Source organism: Pangasianodon hypophthalmus, chromosome 7, assembly GCF_027358585.1.
Source record: "Pangasianodon hypophthalmus isolate fPanHyp1 chromosome 7, fPanHyp1.pri, whole genome shotgun sequence".
In the NCBI taxonomy this organism is placed as follows: Eukaryota; Metazoa; Chordata; class Actinopteri; order Siluriformes; family Pangasiidae; genus Pangasianodon; species Pangasianodon hypophthalmus.
In genome coordinates, this window is record NC_069716.1 from 20,600,562 (window position 1) to 20,622,485 (window position 21,924).

A 21,924-nucleotide genomic window follows, 5' to 3' on the forward strand; every position below is an offset into this window, starting at 1 on the left:
CACTGATAACTGAACACTTTATTTGGTTTTACAGATGACAGGAAATCAAAAATAAATTCCAGCACAGCCAATCACTGGGTCAAATGAGAGAGAGAGAGAGAGAGAGAGAGAGAGACAGCAATCTCAAAGTGTTCATTAAAACAGTAATGGCTGATGAGCTGTTATTCATTTAATGATTTGTGCAAGTTCACGGTCTCATCAGATATAAATTCTCTAAACATGTTTATTTGGCACTAAAAGGATAATTCCCAATGTATTAAAGTGTATCAGCAGTTTATTTACATTTTTACAGGTCTAAAATATAAAATGTCATTTGAATGAACCGTCATTTTTAAAAATTCACTTTTAAGTATTATACAGACTTGATTTCAAAATTATAAAATCTCACTTATATTAAATGTTCTGGGTTGGTTTGTTTTGATGATTCTGTATATGAAAGGCACATACAACCTGTTAACAGTAAAATAACAGAGATAATATTTATGACAGATGCTTGCTAAACCATTTCCCCTAAAGATTAACAAATACAAAAATATAATTATCATATCACGAAAAATGTGTTAAAACCAGATGCAAATATGCCATTTCAACATTGTTGTGGTAGTGGATAGAAAATGTGATGGTAGACTAATTTTTTTTTCTATTTACAAGTGATAATGAAAATTACAATACAGATTTCTCTTATTTACAGTTAAAAGACATGACATGTACCCCAGCAAAATGAAAAGACTATTATTTGGAATGCTAAAAGGAAACTGGACAAAATGTCTACATTTATGACAGTGCACTGTAGTTAGATGAGGCTTACAAAGTAGCTGTCTAGTATAAAGCATTAGAGTGTATGTGAACTCGTAGCATATAGAAAGGCAAAACATTAGTGCCTTTTAATCATATCGCAACATTATTTCTTTGGTGAAACAGCAATTTCAACCCTTGGGAAGCGAAAACCACCCTTTGAAACACTATCACTGCTAGATGATGATGACACTCTAGACTTCTTGGAAGGGGAAACAACTCCTCCAGCTCCTTCAATCCTTGCTTCACTCTCTTCTCCAAGTGTCACTTCATACGAACCCTTGGATTTTGCGCCAAACCCACCAAATGTGCCAAACTTCAGCACTCCTTTTTTGCCTTTTACTTTAGCCCCTCCAACATCCACTGACATGTTACCACCTTCTGTCTGCAAATGCCCTTCAACAGAAGTGGGGGAAGCAAGTTCTCCTTCATCACTAAGTGATGAAGAACGATGCCTTGATTTCTTGTAAAGATCAAGTGAAGCAGATTTACTCTTTGGTGAAATTTTTAAACCAGAACTCCCCTCTACCATCTTTCCACCTATAAGCTCCCCAGAACTTGCACTTAATTCTTTAGACACTTTGGAACCTCCCTCAATTGTACCTACAACTTCAGGTCCCTGAAAGGTAAGATCAGCTGCGCTTCCACCCTTGGCTTTAGATTTGCCAAAGAACCGTGGCTTTTTGACTTTGACTTTCTGACCGCTGCTTTTTAAATCTGGACATGGCACCTCCAGACTTGAACTAACATTACCACTAGCAGTTAATTCTCCTGACCCTACATCCACACCCATCTCCCTTCCTTCTACCTGAGGCAAAGCTATTCCAAATTTTGGCACTTTAATCTTAGGAAAAGTTACATTACCCTCAGTATACTCTATTGCACTTGATACTGCAACATCTGTATGCATGCCTATTTCTCCTGTTTTCTCATCTGAAGAACTAATATGGGGTACTTTAAGCTTTGCACTTGGCATATTCAGCTCTGCACCCTGAAATCCTTCTGCTTTAAAATCTTCTGCATCTGTGTGGCCCTTCACTCTACCTTCAAAGGTCCCTTTTAACTCAGGGTCCATCAAACTGCCCTTAACTTTTATGCCTTGCCCTTCTAAACTAGCATCAGAAGCACCCAGGTTCATACTCATTTCAGGTGACTGTAGCTTTGGAACATTGATGTCAACATCAGCAGATTTGACTTTGGATCCTGAGATTAGCTTTGGCATTTTGATTTTGGATTTTTTAACTTTGACATCTGGGCCCTCCAAGCTAACAACTGGTGACTGAATATCAATACCTGGTATATCTGCTTTAAGACTTCCAGGTGATGAATCAAATTCAACTGATTTTAAATTTCCAGACACTGAACCTCCGCCTTTAACCTTTGGGGATTTGATGTCGAATTCCACATCAGGAAAATGCAACTTTCCAAAGAATGGCTTCTTGACTTTAGGTCCTTTGAGATGCAAGTCAGGTGAGTCTGCAGATAGCTCAACATTGCCAGTTTTAGAATCAATATTATCAGTTTTGATCTTTCCTTTCACCTTGGGCATTTTCACTTTACCTTTCTTTCCCTTCAAATTGATGTCAACATCAGGGCCTTCAAGACTGCTATTAATGTTGCCAATCTTAGGGTCTTTGATATCCAAGACTGGTCCTTTTATGTCAACTTCAACTTTGGGAACATTTAGTTCAGCTTCGGCACCCTCCACCACTGGCCCTTTAATTCCAAATGATGGCACTTTGATTTTGGGGATTTTAAAACCTTCTGCTCCCTCCATCTTGATATTAGGTCCTTCAATGTCACCTTCAATCTTGGGAACAGACACATCGACATCCCCCTTTATTTTAGGTCCTTTCAGATTGAAGTCCATATCGGGCATTGAGATGTTTGGACCAGATATAGTTGGCATTTTGAATTTGGGACCTTTGATTTTTCCTTCTGGCCCTTCAATGTCAATATCGGGGCTTTGAATGTCAATTTTAGGACCTTTGACGTCAACATCTCCCTTTGGTAGGGTTACATCAAAATCAGGGCCCTCAACTTTTGGCCCTTTGAGCCCAAATGATGGCATTTTGATTTTCGGCATCTTCAAACCACCCCCTGGTCCTTCAACATCCACATCTGGGCCTTCGATTTCAACTTTTGGTGCTTTAATATCACCCTCAATCTTGGGAACTGAGATATCCACATCCCCCTTTAATTTAGGGCCTTTAAGATTAAAGTCCATATCAGGCATTGAGATCTTTGGACCCGATATAGTTGGCATTTTGAATTTGGGACCTTTGATTTTTCCTTCTGGCCCTTCAACATCAATATCTGGGCTTTGGATGTCAATCTTGGGGCCTCTGACATCAATATCAGTCTTCAGTAGATTTACATCAATATCAGGGCCCTCAACCTTTGGCCCTTTGAGCCCAAATGATGGCATTTTGATTTTTGGCATTTTGATGCCTCCTCCTCCTGTGCCTTCTACTTCAAAATCTGGGCCTTCAATGTCTACTTTCGGTGCTTTAATGTCACCTTCAATCTTGGGAACAGACACATCCATATCCCCCTTTATTTTAGGTCCTTTCAGATTTAAATCCACATCAGGCATTGAGATCTTTGGACCAGATATGGTTGGCATTTTGAATTTGGGACCTTTGATTTTCCCTTCTGGCCCTTCAATGTCAATATCGGGGCTTTGAATGTCAATTTTAGGACCTTTGACGTCAACATCTCCCTTTGGTAGGGTTACATCAAAATCAGGGCCCTCAACATTCGGCCCTTTAAGCCCAAATGATGGCATTTTGATTTTTGGCATCTTCAAACCACCCCCTGGTCCTTCAACATCCACATCTGGGCCTTCGATTTCAACTTTTGGTGCTTTAATATCACCTTCAATCTTGGGAACTGAGATATCCACATCCCCCTTTAATTTAGGGCCTTTAAGATTAAAGTCCACATCAGGCATTGAGATCTTTGGACCCGATATAGTTGGCATTTTGAATTTGGGACCTTTGATTTTTCCTTCTGGCCCTTCAACATCAATATCTGGGCTTTTGATATTAATCTTAGTTCCTCTGACATCAATATCTCCCTTTGGTAGATTTACATCAATATCAGGGCCCTCAACCTTTGGCCCTTTGAGCCCAAATGATGGCATTTTGAATTTTGGCATTTTGATGCCTCCTCCTCCTGTGCCTTCTACTTCAAAATCTGGGCCTTCAATGTCTACTTTCGGTGCTTTAATGTTACCTTCAATCTTGGGAACGGATACATCCATATCCCCCTTTATTTTAGGTCCTTTCAGATTTAAATCCACATCAGGCATTGAGATCTTTGGACCAGATATGGTTGGCATTTTGAATTTGGGACCTTTGATTTTCCCTTCTGGCCCTTCAATGTCAATATCGGGGCTTTGAATGTCAATTTTAGGACCTTTGACGTCAACATCTGCCTTTGGTAGGGTTACATCAAAATCAGGGCCCTCAACTTTCGGCCCTTTAAGCCCAAATGATGGCATTTTGATTTTCGGCATCTTCAAACCACCCCCTGGTCCTTCAACATCCACATCTGGGCCTTGAATTTCAACTTTTGGTGCTTTAATGTCACCTTCAATCTTGGGAACTGAGATATCCACATCCCCCTTTAATTTAGGGCCTTTAAGATTAAAGTCCACATCAGGCATTGAGATCTTTGGACCCGATATAGTTGGCATTTTGAATTTGGGACCTTTGATTTTTCCTTCTGGCCCTTCAACATCAATATCTGGGCTTTTGATATCAATCTTGGGGCCTTTGACATCAATATCCCCCTTTGGTAGATTTACATCAATATCAGGGCCCTCAACTTTTGGCCCTTTGAGCCCAAATGATGGCATTTTGAATTTTGGCATTTTGATGCCTCCTCCTCCTGTGCCTTCTACTTCAAAATCTGGGCCTTCAATGTCTACTTTCGGTGCTTTAATGTTACCTTCAATCTTGGGAACGGATACATCCATATCCCCCTTTATTTTAGGTCCTTTCAGATTTAAATCCACATCAGGCATTGAGATCTTTGGACCAGATATGGTTGGCATTTTGAATTTGGGACCTTTGATTTTCCCTTCTGGCCCTTCAATGTCAATATCGGGGCTTTGAATGTCAATTTTAGGACCTTTGACGTCAACATCTGCCTTTGGTAGGGTTACATCAAAATCAGGGCCCTCAACTTTCGGCCCTTTAAGCCCAAATGATGGCATTTTGATTTTCGGCATCTTCAAACCACCCCCTGGTCCTTCAACATCCACATCTGGGCCTTGAATTTCAACTTTTGGTGCTTTAATGTCACCTTCAATCTTGGGAACTGAGATATCCACATCCCCCTTTAATTTAGGGCCTTTAAGATTAAAGTCCACATCAGGCATTGAGATCTTTGGACCCGATATATTTGGCATTTTGAATTTGGGACCTTTGATTTTTCCTTCTGGCCCTTCAACATCAATATCTGGGCTTTTGATATCAATCTTAGGACCTTTGACATCAATATCCCCCTTTGGTAGATTTACATCAATATCAGGGCCCTCAACTTTTGGCCCTTTGAGCCCAAATGATGGCATTTTGAATTTTGGCATTTTGATGCCTCCTCCTCCTGTGCCTTCTACTTCAAAATCTGGGCCTTCAATGTCTACTTTCGGTGCTTTAATGTCACCTTCAATCTTGGGAACGGATACATCCATATCCCCCTTTATTTTAGGTCCTTTCAGATTTAAATCCACATCAGGCATTGAGATCTTTGGACCAGATATGGTTGGCATTTTGAATTTGGGACCTTTGATTTTCCCTTCTGGCCCTTCAATGTCAATATCGGGGCTTTGAATGTCAATTTTAGGACCTTTGACGTCAACATCTGCCTTTGGTAGGGTTACATCAAAATCAGGGCCCTCAACTTTCGGCCCTTTGAGCCCAAATGATGGCATTTTGATTTTCGGCATCTTCAAACCACCCCCTGGTCCTTCAACATCCACATCTGGGCCTTCGATTTCAACTTTTGGTGCTTTAATATCACCTTCAATCTTGGGAACTGAGATATCCACATCCCCCTTTAATTTAGGGCCTTTAAGATTAAAGTCCACATCAGGCATTGAGATCTTTGGACCCGATATAGTTGGCATTTTGAATTTGGGACCTTTGATTTTCCCTTCTGGCCCTTCAACATCAATATCTGGGCTTTGGATGTCAATCTTGGGGCCTTTGACATCAATATCAGTCTTCGGTAGATTTACATCAAAATCAGGGCCCTCAACCTTTGGCCCTTTGAGCCCAAATGATGGCATTTTGAATTTTGGCATTTTGATGCCTCCTCCTCCTGTGCCTTCTACTTCAAAATCTGGGCCTTCGATGTCTACTTTCGGTGCTTTAATGTCACCTTCAATCTTGGGAACTGAGATATCCACATCCCCCTTTAATTTAGGGCCTTTAAGATTAAAGTCCACATCAGGCATTGAGATCTTTGGACCCGATATAGTTGGCATTTTGAATTTGGGACCTTTAATTTTTCCTTCTGGCCCTTCAACATCAATATCTGGGCTTTGGATATCAATCTTAGGACCTTTGACATCAATATCCCCCTTTGGTAAATTTAAATCAAAATCAGGGCCCTCAACTTTTGGCCCTTTGAGCCCAAATGATGGCATTTTGAATTTTGGCATTTTGATGCCTCCTCCTCCTGTGCCTTCTACTTCAAAATCTGGTCCTTCGATGTCTACTTTCGGTGCTTTAATGTCACCTTCAATCTTGGGAACAGATACATCCATATCCCCCTTTATTTTAGGTCCTTTCAGATTTAAATCCACATCAGGCATTGAGATCTTTGGACCAGATATGGTTGGCATTTTGAATTTGGGACCTTTGATTTTCCCTTCTGGCCCTTCAATGTCAATATCGGGGCTTTGAATGTCAATTTTAGGACCTTTGACATCAACATCTGCCTTTGGTAGGGTTACATCAAAATCAGGGCCCTCAACTTTCCTCCCTTTGACCCCAAATGATGGCATTTTGATTTTCGGCATCTTCAAACCACCCCCTGGTCCTTCAACATCCACATCTGGGCCTTCGATTTCAACTTTTGGTGCTTTAATATCACCTTCAATCTTGGGAACTGAGATATCCACATCCCCCTTTAATTTAGGGCCTTTAAGATTAAAGTCCACATCAGGCATTGAGATCTTTGGACCCGATATAGTTGGCATTTTGAATTTGGGACCTTTGATTTTTCCTTCTGGCCCTTCAACATCAATATCTGGGCTTTGGATGTCAATCTTGGGGCCTTTGAAATCAATATCAGTCTTTGGTAGATTTACATCAAAATCAGGGCCCTCAACCTTTGGCCCTTTGAGCCCAAATGATGGCATTTTGAATTTTGGCATTTTGATGCCTCCTCCTCCTGTGCCTTCTACTTCAAAATCTGGGCCTTCGATGTCTACTTTCGGTGCTTTAATGTCACCTTCAATCTTGGGAACTGAGATATCCACATCCCCCTTTAATTTAGGGCCTTTAAGATTAAAGTCCACATCAGGCATTGAGATCTTTGGACCCGATATAGTTGGCATTTTGAATTTGGGACCTTTGATTTTTCCTTCTGGCCCTTCAACATCAATATCTGGGCTTTTGATATCAATCTTAGGACCTTTGACATCAATATCCCCCTTTGGTAGATTTACATCAATATCAGGGCCCTCAACTTTTGGCCCTTTGAGCCCAAATGATGGCATTTTGAATTTTGGCATTTTGATGCCTCCTCCTCCTGTGCCTTCTACTTCAAAATCTGGGCCTTCAATGTCTACTTTCGGTGCTTTAATGTCACCTTCAATCTTGGGAACAGATACATCCATATCCCCCTTTATTTTAGGTCCTTTCAGATTTAAATCCACATCAGGCATTGAGATCTTTGGACCAGATATGGTTGGCATTTTGAATTTGGGTCCTTTGATTTTCCCTTCTGGCCCTTCAATGTCAATATCGGGGCTTTGAATGTCAATTTTAGGACCTTTGACGTCAACATCTGCCTTTGGTAGGGTTACATCAAAATCAGGGCCCTCAACTTTCGGCCCTTTGAGCCCAAATGATGGCATTTTGATTTTCGGCATCTTCAAACCACCCCCTGGTCCTTCAACATCCACATCTGGGCCTTCGATTTCAACTTTTGGTGCTTTAATATCACCTTCAATCTTGGGAACTGAGATATCCACATCCCCCTTTAATTTAGGGCCTTTAAGATTAAAGTCCATATCAGGCATTGAGATCTTTGGACCCGATATAGTTGGCATTTTGAATTTGGGACCTTTGATTTTTCCTTCTGGCCCTTCAACATCAATATCTGGGCTTTGGATGTCAATCTTGGGGCCTTTGAAATCAATATCAGTCTTTGGTAGATTTACATCAAAATCAGGGCCCTCAACCTTTGGCCCTTTGAGCCCAAATGATGGCATTTTGAATTTTGGCATTTTGATGCCTCCTCCTCCTGTGCCTTCTACTTCAAAATCTGGGCCTTCGATGTCTACTTTCGGTGCTTTAATGTCACCTTCAATCTTGGGAACTGAGATATCCACATCCCCCTTTAATTTAGGGCCTTTAAGATTAAAGTCCACATCAGGCATTGAGATCTTTGGACCCGATATAGTTGGCATTTTGAATTTGGGACCTTTGATTTTTCCTTCTGGCCCTTCAACATCAATATCTGGGCTATTGATATCAATCTTAGGACCTTTGACATCAATATCCCCCTTTGGTAGATTTACATCAATATCAGGGCCCTCAACTTTTGGCCCTTTGAGCCCAAATGATGGCATTTTGAATTTTGGCATTTTGATGCCTCCTCCTCCTGTGCCTTCTACTTCAAAATCTGGGCCTTCAATGTCTACTTTCGGTGCTTTAATGTCACCTTCAATCTTGGGAACAGATACATCCATATCCCCCTTTATTTTAGGTCCTTTCAGATTTAAATCCACATCAGGCATTGAGATCTTTGGACCAGATATGGTTGGCATTTTGAATTTGGGACCTTTGATTTTCCCTTCTGGCCCTTCAATGTCAATATCGGGGCTTTGAATGTCAATTTTAGGACCTTTGATGTCAACATCTGCCTTTGGTAGGGTTACATCAAAATCAGGGCCCTCAACTTTCGGCCCTTTGAGCCCAAATGATGGCATTTTGATTTTCGGCATCTTCAAACCACCCCCTGGTCCTTCAACATCCACATCTGGGCCTTCGATTTCAACTTTTGGTGCTTTAATATCACCTTCAATCTTGGGAACTGAGATATCCACATCCCCCTTTAATTTAGGGCCTTTAAGATTAAAGTCCACATCAGGCATTGAGATCTTTGGACCCGATATAGTTGGCATTTTGAATTTGGGACCTTTGATTTTTCCTTCTGGCCCTTCAACATCAATATCTGGGCTTTGGATGTCAATCTTGGGGCCTTTGAAATCAATATCAGTCTTTGGTAGATTTACATCAAAATCAGGGCCCTCAACCTTTGGCCCTTTGAGCCCAAATGATGGCATTTTGAATTTTGGCATTTTGATGCCTCCTCCTCCTGTGCCTTCTACTTCAAAATCTGGGCCTTCGATGTCTACTTTCGGTGCTTTAATGTCACCTTCAATCTTGGGAACTGAGATATCCACATCCCCCTTTAATTTAGGGCCTTTAAGATTAAAGTCCACATCAGGCATTGAGATCTTTGGACCCGATATAGTTGGCATTTTGAATTTGGGACCTTTGATTTTTCCTTCTGGCCCTTCAACATCAATATCTGGGCTTTGGATATCAATCTTAGGACCTTTGACATCAATATCCCCCTTTGGTAGATTTACATCAATATCAGGGCCCTCAACTTTTGGCCCTTTGAGCCCAAATGATGGCATTTTGAATTTTGGCATTTTGATGCCTCCTCCTCCTGTGCCTTCTACTTCAAAATCTGGGCCTTCAATGTCTACTTTCGGTGCTTTAATGTCACCTTCAATCTTGGGAACGGACACATCCATATCCCCCTTTATTTTAGGTCCTTTCAGATTTAAATCCACATCAGGCATTGAGATCTTTGGACCAGATATGGTTGGCATTTTGAATTTGGGACCTTTGATTTTCCCTTCTGGCCCTTCAATGTCAATATCGGGGCTTTGAATGTCAATTTTAGGACCTTTGACGTCAACATCTGCCTTTGGTAGGGTTACATCAAAATCAGGGCCCTCAACTTTCGGCCCTTTGAGCCCAAATGATGGCATTTTGATTTTCGGCATCTTCAAACCACCCCCTGGTCCTTCAACATCCACATCTGGGCCTTCGATTTCAACTTTTGGTGCTTTAATATCACCTTCAATCTTGGGAACTGAGATATCCACATCCCCCTTTAATTTAGGGCCTTTAAGATTAAAGTCCACATCAGGCATTGAGATCTTTGGACCCGATATAGTTGGCATTTTGAATTTGGGACCTTTGATTTTTCCTTCTGGCCCTTCAACATCAATATCTGGGCTTTGGATGTCAATCTTGGGGCCTTTGACATCAATATCAGTCTTTGGTAGATTTACATCAAAATCAGGGCCCTCAACCTTTGGCCCTTTGAGCCCAAATGATGGCATTTTGAATTTTGGCATTTTGATGCCTCCTCCTCCTGTGCCTTCTATTTCAAAATCTGGGCCTTCAATGTCTACTTTCGGTGCTTTAATGTCACCTTCAATCTTGGGAACAGACACATCCATATCCCCCTTTATTTTAGGTCCTTTCAGATTTAAATCCACATCAGGCATTGAGATCTTTGGACCAGATATGGTTGGCATTTTGAATTTGGGACCTTTGATTTTCCCTTCTGGCCCTTCAATGTCAATATCGGGGCTTTGAATGTCAATTTTAGGACCTTTGACATCAACATCTGCCTTTGGTAGGGTTACATCAAAATCAGGGCCCTCAACTTTCGGCCCTTTGAGCCCAAATGATGGCATTTTGATTTTCGGCATCTTCAAACCACCCCCTGGCCCTTCAACATCCACATCTGGGCCTTCGATTTCAACTTTTGGTGCTTTAATATCACCTTCAATCTTGGGAACTGAGATATCCACATCCCCCTTTAATTTAGGGCCTTTAAGATTAAAGTCCACATCAGGCATTGAGATCTTTGGACCCGATATAGTTGGCATTTTGAATTTGGGACCTTTGATTTTTCCTTCTGGCCCTTCAACATCAATATCTGGGCTTTGGATGTCAATCTTGGGGCCTTTGAAATCAATATCAGTCTTTGGTAGATTTACATCAAAATCAGGGCCTTCAACCTTTTGTCCTTTGAGCCCAAATGATGGCATTTTGAATTTTGGCATTTTGATGCCTCCTCCTCCTGTGCCTTCTACTTCAAAATCTGGGCCTTCAATGTCTACTTTCGGTGCTTTAATGTCACCTTCAATCTTGGGAACAGATACATCCATATCCCCCTTTATTTTAGGTCCTTTCAGATTTAAATCCACATCAGGCATTGAGATCTTTGGACCAGATATGGTTGGCATTTTGAATTTGGGACCTTTGATTTTCCCTTCTGGCCCTTCAATGTCAATATCAGGGCTTTGGATGTCAATCTTAGGGCCTTTAACATCAATATCTCCCTTTGGTAGGGTTACATCAAAATCAGGGCCCTCAACTTTTGGCCCTTTGATCCCAAATGATGGCATTTTGATTTTTGGCATTTTGATGCCTCCTCCTCCTGTGCCTTCTACTTCAAAATCTGGGCCTTCAATGTCTACTTTTGGTGCTTTAATGTCACCTTCAATCTTGGGAACTGAGATATCCACATCCCCCTTTAATTTAGGGCCTTTAAGATTAAAGTCCACATCAGGCATTGAGATCTTTGGACCCGATATGGTTGGCATTTTGAATTTGGGTCCTTTGATTTTTCCTTCTGGCCCTTCAACGTCAATATCTGGGCTTTGGATGTCAATTTTAGGACCTTTGACATCAATATCCCCCTTTGGTAGATTTACATCAATATCAGGGCCCTCAACTTTTGGCCCTTTGAGCCCAAATGATGGCATTTTGAATTTTGGCATTTTGATGCCTCCTCCTCCTGTGCCTTCTACTTCAAAATCTGGGCCTTCAATGTCTACTTTCGGTGCTTTAATGTCACCTTCAATCTTGGGAACAGACACATCCATACCCCCCTTTATTTTAGGTCCTTTCAGATTTAAATCCACATCAGGCATTGAGATCTTTGGACCAGATATGGTTGGCATTTTGAATTTGGGACCTTTGATCTTCCCTTCTGGACCTTCAATGTCAATATCGGGGCTTTGGATGTCAATTTTAGGACCTTTGACATCAATATCTGCCTTTGGTAGATTTATATCAACATCAGGGCCCTCAAGTTTTGGCCCTTTGACCCCAAATGATGGCATTTTGAATTTTGGCATCTTCAAGCCACCCTCTGGTCCTTCAACATCCACATCTGGGCCTTCAATTTCAACTTTTGGTGCCTTGAGTTCACCTTCAATCTTGGGAACTGAGACATCCACACCCCCCTTTAATTTCGGGCCTTTAAGATCGAAATCCACATCAGGCAAAGTAATATTTGGCCCTGACACATCTGGCATCTTGATATTTGGACCTTTGATTTTTCCTTCTGGAACCTCGAAGTCAACAGATGGACTCTTGATGTTGACATTTACATCCGATTCATCCATGCTTGGTACATCAGCTTTAGGGGATTTGAATCCAAATTTTGGCAATTTGAATTTTGGCAACTTAAATCCAGCCTCTGGACTTTTGGCTTCCATAGTGACATCACCTTTTGGAACTTTAACATCAACATCTGGTCCTTCAATTTTGGGCCCTTTAAAACCAAATTTTGGCATTTTGAACTTAGATTTCTTGACTGAAGCTCCAGAAACATCAAGGTCAATTTTAGCCCCTTCTATTTCAACTTTTGGCCCCTTCACTTTTCCCTCAGGTCCCTCAGTGTCAACTTCTGGTGCTTTGATATCTATAGATGGTCCTTTTATATCCACTTCACCTTTTGGAAGACTAACATCAACATCAGGGCCTTCAAACTTGGGACCCTTAAGTCCAAATGATGGCATTTTAATTTTTGGCATTTTGAATCCTCCTTCAGGGCCTTCGATGTCAATGTGGGGGCCTTCAATGTCAACTTGTGGGCCTTCAATGTCTACTTTCGGTGCTTTTATGTCCCCTTCAACTTTTGGTACTGAAACATCAACATCTCCTTTCAATTTAGGGCCTTTTAGGTTGAAATCCACATCAGGCATGGAGATTTTTGGACCAGAAATTGATGGCATCTTGAATTTTGGACCTTTCACTTTTCCCTCAGGTCCATCAATGTCAATATCTGGTGCAGTGATGTCTATGGCTGGTCCTTTAATATCCACTTCACCTTTTGGAAGACTAACATCAACATCAGGGCCTTCAACCTTTGGACCTTTAAGTCCAAATGATGGCATTTTCATTTTTGGCATTTTGAAACCTCCTTCAGGGCCCTGAATGTCAACGTCTGGACTTTTGATGTCCACTTTAGGTGCTTTGACATCCCCTTCAACTTTTGGTACTGAAACATCTACATCTCCTTTCAATTTAGGGCCTTTTAGGTTGAAATCCACATCAGGCATGGAGATCTTTGGACCAGAAATTGATGGCATCTTGAATTTTGGACCTTTCACTTTTCCCTCAGGTCCCTCAATATCAACATCTGGTGCCCTGATATCTATAGATGGTCCTTTTATGTCCACTTCACCTTTGGGAAGACTTACATCAACATCAGGGCCTTCAAACTTGGGACCTTTAAGTCCAAATGATGGCATTTTCATTTTTGGCATTTTGAAACCTCCTTCAGGGCCCTCAATGTCAACGTCTGGACCTTTGATGTCCACTTTAGGTGCTTTGATGTCCCCTTCAACTTTTGGTACTGAAACATCAACATCTCCTTTCAATTTAGGGCCTTTTAGGTTGAAATCCACATCAGGCATGGAGATCTTTGGACCAGAAATTGATGGCATCTTGAATTTTGGACCTTTCACTTTTCCCTCAGGTCCCTCAATATCAACATCTGGTGCCCTGATATCTATAGATGGTCCTTTTATGTCCACTTCACCTTTTGGAAGACTAACATCAACATCAGGGCCTTCAACCTTTGGACCCTTAAGTCCAAATGATGGCATTTTCATTTTTGGCATTTTGAAACCTCCTTCAGGGCCCTCAATGTCAACGTCTGGACCTTTGATGTCCACTTTAGGTGCTTTGATGTCCCCTTCAACTTTTGGTACTGAAACATCAACATCTCCTTTCAGTTTAGGGCCTTTTAGGTTGAAATCCACATCAGGCATGGAGATCTTTGGACCAGAAATTGATGGCATCTTGAATTTTGGACCTTTCACTTTTCCCTCAGGTCCCTCAATATCAACATCTGGTGCCCTGATATCTATAGATGGTCCTTTTATGTCCACTTCACCTTTTGGAAGACTAACATCAACATCAGGGCCTTCAACCTTTGGACCCTTAAGTCCAAATGATGGCATTTTCATTTTTGGCATTTTGAAACCTCCTTCTGGGCCCTCAATGTCAATGTCTGGACCTTTGATATCCACTTTAGGTGCTTTGATGTCCCCTTCAACTTTTGGTACTGAAACATCCACATCTCCTTTCAATTTAGGGCCTTTTAGGTTGAAATCCACATCAGGCATGGAGATCTTTGGACCAGAAATTGATGGCATCTTCAATTTTGGACCTTTCACTTTTCCCTCAGGTCCCTCAATATCAACATCTGGTGCCCTGATATCTATAGATGGTCCTTTTATGTCCACTTCACCTTTTGGAAGACTAACATCAACATCAGGGCCTTCAACCTTTGGACCCTTAAGTCCAAATGATGGCATTTTCATTTTTGGCATTTTGAAACCTCCTTCAGGGCCCTGAATGTCAACGTCTGGACCTTTGATGTCCACTTTAGGTGCTTTGATGTCCCCTTCAACTTTTGGTACTGAAACATCCACATCTCCTTTCAATTTAGGGCCTTTTAGGTTGAAATCCACATCAGGCATGGAGATCTTTGGACCAGAAATTGATGGCATCTTGAATTTTGGACCTTTCACTTTTCCCTCAGGTCCCTCAATATCAACATCTGGTGCCTTGATATCTATAGATGGTCCTTTTATGTCCACTTCACCTTTTGGAAGACTAACATCAACATCAGGGCCTTCAACCTTTGGACCCTTAAGTCCAAATGATGGCATTTTAATTTTTGGCATTTTGAATCCTCCTTCAGGGCCCTCAATGTCAACGTCTGGACCTTTGATGTCCACTTTAGGTGCTTTGATGTCCCCTTCAACTTTTGGTACTGAAACATCCACATCTCCTTTCAATTTAGGGCCTTTTAGGTTGAAATCCACATCAGGCATGGAGATCTTTGGACCAGAAATTGATGGCATCTTGAATTTTGGACCTTTCACTTTTCCCTCAGGTCCGTCAATATCAACATCTTGTGCAGTGATATCTATAGATGGTCCTTTTATGTCCACTTCACCTTTTGGAAGACTAACATCAACATCAGGGCCTTCAACCTTTGGACCCTTAAGTCCAAATGATGGCATTTTCATTTTTGGCATTTTGAAACCTCCTTCAGGGCCCTCAATGTCAACGTCTGGACCTTTGATGTCCACTTTAGGTGCTTTGATGTCCCCTTCAACTTTTGGTACTGAAACATCTACATCTCCTTTCAATTTAGGGCCTTTTAGGTTGAAATCCACATCAGGCATGGAGATCTTTGGACCAGAAATTGATGGCATCTTGAATTTTGGACCTTTCACTTTTCCCTCAGGTCCCTCAATATCAACATCTTGTGCAGTGATATCTATAGATGGTACTTTTATGTCCACTTCACCTTTTGGAAGACTAACATCAACATCAGGGCCTTCAACCTTTGGACCCTTAAGTCCAAATGATGGCATTTTCATTTTTGGCATTTTGAAACCTCCTTCAGGGCCCTCAATGTCAACATCTGGACCTTTCATGTCCACTTTAGGTGCTTTGATGTCCCCTTCAACTTTTGGTACTGAAACATCTACATCACCTTTCAATTTAGGGCCTTTTAGGTTGAAATCCACATCAGGCATGGAGATCTTTGGACCAGAAATTGATGGCATCTTGAATTTTGGACCTTTCACTTTTCCCTCAGGTCCCTCAATATCAACATCTGGTGCCCTGACATCTATAGATGGTCCTTTTATGTCCACTTCACCTTTTGGAAGACTAACATCAACATCAGGGCCTTCAACCTTTGGACCCTTAAGTCCAAATGATGGCATTTTCATTTTTGGCATTTTGAAACCTCCTTCAGGGCCCTCAATGTCAACGTCTGGACCTTTGATGTCCACTTTAGGTGCTTTGATGTCCCCTTCAACTTTTGGTACTGAAACATCCACATCTCCTTTCAATTTAGGGCCTTTTAGGTTGAAATCCACATCAGGCATGGAGATCTTTGGACCAGAAATTGATGGCATCTTGAATTTTGGACCTTTCACTTTTCCCTCAGGTCCCTCAATATCAACATCTGGTGCCTTGATATCTATAGATGGTCCTTTTATATCCACTTCACCTTTTGGAAGACTAACATCAACATCAGGGCCTTCAACCTTTGGACCCTTAAGTCCAAATGATGGCATTTTAATTTTTGGCATTTTGAATCCTCCTTCAGGGCCCTCAATGTCAACGTCTGGACCTTTGATGTCCACTTTAGGTGCTTTGATGTCCCCTTCAACTTTTGGTACTGAAACATCCACATCTCCTTTCAATTTAGGGCCTTTTAGGTTGAAATCCACATCAGGCATGGAGATCTTTGGACCAGAAATTGATGGCATCTTCAATTTTGGACCTTTCACTTTTCCCTCAGGTCCCTCAATATCAACATCTGGTGCCTTTATGTCTATGGCTGGTCCTTTAATATCCACTTCACCTTTTGGAAGACTAACATCAACATCAGGGCCTTCAACCTTTGGACCCTTAAGTCCAAATGATGGCATTTTCATTTTTGGCATTTTGAAACCTCCTTCAGGGCCCTGAATGTCAACGTCTGGACCTTTGATGTCCACTTTAGGTGCTTTTATGTCCCCTTCAACTTTTGGTACTGAAACATCAACATCTCCTTTCAATTTAGGGCCTTTTAGGTTGAAATCCACATCAGGCATGGAGATCTTTGGACCAGAAATTGATGGCATCTTGAATTTTGGACCTTTCACTTTTCCCTCAGGTCCCTCAATATCAACATCTGGTGCAGTGATGTCTATGGCTGGTCCTTTAATATCCACTTCACCTTTTGGAAGACTAACATCAACATCAGGGCCTTCAACCTTTGGACCCTTAAGTCCAAATGATGGCATTTTAATTTTTGGCATTTTGAATCCTCCTTCAGGGCCCTCAATGTCAACGTCTGGACCTTTGATGTCCACTTTAGGTGCTTTGATGTCCCCTTCAACTTTTGGTACTGAAACATCAACATCTCCTTTCAATTTAGGGCCTTTTAGGTTGAAATCCACATCAGGCATGGAGATCTTTGGACCAGAAATTGATGGCATCTTCAATTTTGGACCTTTCACTTTTCCCTCAGGTCCCTCAATATCAACATCTGGTGCCTTTATGTCTATGGCTGGTCCTTTAATATCCACTTCACCTTTTGGAAGACTAACATCAACATCAGGGCCTTCAACCTTTGGACCCTTAAGTCCAAATGATGGCATTTTCATTTTTGGCATTTTGAAACCTCCTTCAGGGCCCTGAATGTCAACGTCTGGACCTTTGATGTCCACTTTAGGTGCTTTGATGTCCCCTTCAACTTTTGGTACTGAAACATCAACATCTCCTTTCAATTTAGGGCCTTTTAGGTTGAAATCCACATCAGGCATGGAGATCTTTGGACCAGAAATTGATGGCATCTTGAATTTTGGACCTTTCACTTTTCCCTCAGGTCCCTCAATATCAACATCTGGTGCAGTGATGTCTATGGCTGGTCCTTTAATATCCACTTCACCTTTTGGAAGACTAACATCAACATCAGGGCCTTCAACCTTTGGACCCTTAAGTCCAAATGATGGCATTTTCATTTTTGGCATTTTGAATCCTCCTTCAGGGCCCTGAATGTCAACGTCTGGACCTTTGATGTCCACTTTAGGTGCTTTGATGTCCCCTTCAACTTTTGGTACTGAAACATCTACATCTCCTTTCAATTTAGGGCCTTTTAGGTTGAAATCCACATCAGGCATGGAGATCTTTGGACCAGAAATTGATGGCATCTTCAATTTTGGACCTTTCACTTTTCCCTCAGGTCCCTCAATGTCAACATCTGGTGCCTTGATATCTATAGATGGTCCTTTTATGTCCACTTCACCTTTTGGAAGACTAACATCAACATCAGGGCTTTCAACCTTTGGACCCTTAAGTCCAAATGATGGCATTTTCATTTTTGGCATTTTGAATCCTCCTTCAGGGCCCTGAATGTCAACGTCTGGACCTTTGATGTCCACTTTAGGTGCTTTTATGTCCCCTTCAACTTTTGGTACTGAAACATCAACATCTCCTTTCAATTTAGGGCCTTTTAGGTTGAAATCCACATCAGGCATGGAGATCTTTGGACCAGAAATTGATGGCATCTTCAATTTTGGACCTTTCACTTTTCCCTCAGGTCCCTCAATATCAACATCTGGTGCCTTTATGTCTATGGCTGGTCCTTTAATATCCACTTCACCTTTTGGAAGACTAACATCAACATCAGGGCCTTCAACCTTTGGACCCTTAAGTCCAAATGATGGCATTTTCATTTTTGGCATTTTGAAACCTCCTTCAGGGCCCTGAATGTCAACGTCTGGACCTTTGATGTCCACTTTAGGTGCTTTGATGTCCCCTTCAACTTTTGGTACTGAAACATCAACATCTCCTTTCAATTTAGGGCCTTTTAGGTTGAAATCCACATCAGGCATGGAGATCTTTGGACCAGAAATTGATGGCATCTTGAATTTTGGACCTTTCACTTTTCCCTCAGGTCCCTCAATATCAACATCTGGTGCAGTGATGTCTATGGCTGGTCCTTTAATATCCACTTCACCTTTTGGAAGACTAACATCAACATCAGGGCCTTCAACCTTTGGACCCTTAAGTCCAAATGATGGCATTTTCATTTTTGGCATTTTGAATCCTCCTTCAGGGCCCTGAATGTCAACGTCTGGACCTTTGATGTCCACTTTAGGTGCTTTGATGTCCCCTTCAACTTTTGGTACTGAAACATCTACATCTCCTTTCAATTTAGGGCCTTTTAGGTTGAAATCCACATCAGGCATGGAGATCTTTGGACCAGAAATTGATGGCATCTTCAATTTTGGACCTTTCACTTTTCCCTCAGGTCCCTCAATGTCAACATCTGGTGCCTTGATATCTATAGATGGTCCTTTTATGTCCACTTCACCTTTTGGAAGACTAACATCAACATCAGGGCTTTCAACCTTTGGACCCTTAAGTCCAAATGATGGCATTTTCATTTTTGGCATTTTGAATCCTCCTTCAGGGCCCTGAATGTCAACGTCTGGACCTTTGATGTCCACTTTAGGTGCTTTTATGTCCCCTTCAACTTTTGGTACTGAAACATCAACATCTCCTTTCAATTTAGGGCCTTTTAGGTTGAAATCCACATCAGGCATGGAGATCTTTGGACCAGAAATTGATGGCATCTTGAATTTTGGACCTTTCACTTTTCCCTCAGGTCCCTCAATGTCAACATCTGATGCAGTGATGTCTATAGATGGTCCTTTAATATCCACTTCACCTTTTGGAAGACTAACATCAACATCAGGGCCTTCAACATTTGGACCCTTAAGTCCAAATGATGGCATTTTCATTTTTGGCATTTTGAAACCTCCTTCAGGGCCCTGAATGTCAACGTCTGGACCTTTGATGTCCACTTTAGGTGCTTTTATGTCCCCTTCAACTTTTCGTGCTGACACATCAACATCTCCTTTCAGTTTAGGGCCTTTTAGGTTGAAATCCACATCAGGCATGGAGATCTTTGGACCAGAAATTGATGGCATCTTGAATTTTGGACCTTTCACTTTTCCCTCAGGTCCCTCAATGTCAACATCTGGTGCCCTGATATCTATAGATGGTCCTTTTATGTCCACTTCACCTTTTGGAAGACTAACATCAACATCAGGGCCTTCAACCTTTGGACCCTTAAGTCCAAATGATGGCATTTTCATTTTTGGCATTTTGAATCCTCCTTCAGGGCCCTCAATATCAACCGCTGGACCTTTGATGTCCACTTTAGGTGCTTTGATGTCCCCTTCAACTTTTGGTACTGAAACATCAACATCTCCTTTCACCTTAGGGCCCTTTAGGTTGAAATCCACATCAGGCATGGAGATCTTTGGACCAGAAATTGATGGCATCTTGAATTTTGGACCTTTCACTTTTCCCTCAGGTCCCTCAATGTCAACATCTGATGCAGTGATGTTTATGGCTGGTCCTTTAATATCCACTTCACCTTTTGGAAGACTAACATCAACATCAGGGCCTTCAACCTTTGGACCCTTAAGTCCAAATGATGGCATTTTCATTTTTGGCATTTTGAATCCTCCTTCAGGGCATTCAATATCAACCTCTGGACCTTTGATGTCCACTTTAGGTGCTTTGATGTCCCCTTCAACTTTTGGTACTGAAACATGAACTTCACCTTTGGGAAGACTAACATCAACATCAGTGCCTTCAACCTTTGGACCCTTAAGTCCAAATGATGGCATTTTTATTTTTGACATTTTGAGTCCTCCGTCAGGGCCCTCAGTATCAGCCTCTGGACCTCTGATGTACACTTTAGGTGCTTTGAGTTCCCCTTCAGTTTTTGGTACTGAACCCTCAACTTCCCCTTTTACTTTAGGGCTCTTAATATTAATATCCACTTCACCCACTTCTGAACCTGAAATGGATGTCAAATTCAGCTTCGGGCCTATAACACCAGGAGTCTTGATTTCTATTTTTGCTGCTTTTATGTCAACATCACTTTTGGGAAAACCTTTGTCTGCATCACTCTTGTGAGCCCTTGGACTCTTAATTTCAATTGATGACACTTTTATTTTTGACATCTTAACTCCTCCATCTGATCCCTCTGGACCTATAATGTCCACTTTGGGTGCTTTGATATCCTTTTCATCTTCTGAACCTGAAATAGTAACCTCACGTTTCATTTTCAACATTTCATCACTATTGCTTACCTGATCCTTATCTGCCCCTATGCCAAGTGTAACTGAGAGATCGGCATAACCTTTGTTTGTGTCTGATGTGCATGAGCCTTTGCCTCTTACACTACTATCATGCTGAATCCATTCAGTAGACCCTTCTCCCCCCTGTGTTTTTGCTGCTGACAGTCCAGTGTCATATATATTAAATCTCAAATCCTTCCCATTTCCCTCTGTTTCTTTTGTTGTAATTGATGTTTTGACATGTGCTGTACTCCAGTGCTTCTCAGACGAGCTCTCTGGATCTCTTAATCTACCTTCTCCAAGATCTAAACCCTCCTGCTCACTGACCCGGCTTATTTTGTTTCCATGAGGCAATTTAATTTGAGCAGAGCTCCCCTCTGATACATTAATTTTGAATTCTGGGCTTGAAATATCAATCTGTTGCTGGCCAGATTCCCCTGGTATGTCCACAGTGTACGTAGTGATACGGCGGGTAATAGTTGTAATGGTGCTGCCATCACTGCTCGTGCTGCTGTGACGTTCTGTACGTACATCAACTCCCTCTGCAAGGTCCTCAGACTTCAGTCTGGGCTTAATTTTCTTAGTATAGATTCTTCTGTACTCCTCATCATCCCCACTCTGCAGAGACATAAATTAATGGTAAAAAGTTTAATGTAGTATTGTATTAAATTGAAACAAAAAATTATATTCTGATTTATCATCAATTACTAATTTCCTTGTTGACCTGTCAACTATGCAATCAAAGATTTTGTGTTAGAGATTCACTTACTATATAACCAAATATTAAGGTCAGTCATTAAATCAAATTGTCAGTCTTGATTTTTAATTAACATGAATAAACCACTTAAACTATTAGCTTGTTATTCAATTATTCACCTTTATTA

General features: G+C 41.4%; 1 protein-coding gene across 7 annotated transcripts in view; it reads right to left on the bottom strand.

Annotated features, from left to right (window-relative positions):
• Positions 1–3: 3 nt before the first annotated feature.
• ahnak (AHNAK nucleoprotein) overlaps positions 4–21,924 on the bottom strand; it is a 40,134-nt gene continuing 18,213 nt past the window's right edge. For 4 of the 7 annotated variants that reach the window (XM_053235324.1, XM_053235325.1, XM_053235322.1 and 1 more), the window contains one exon: positions 4–21,658. In XM_053235324.1, coding sequence (XP_053091299.1) covers positions 902–21,658 — 20,757 coding nt within the window. In that variant the 3' untranslated portion in view covers positions 4–901. The remainder of the gene's footprint in view (positions 21,659–21,924) is intronic. The other 3 variants (XM_053235327.1, XM_053235328.1, XM_053235329.1) reach the window with 3 other exon arrangements.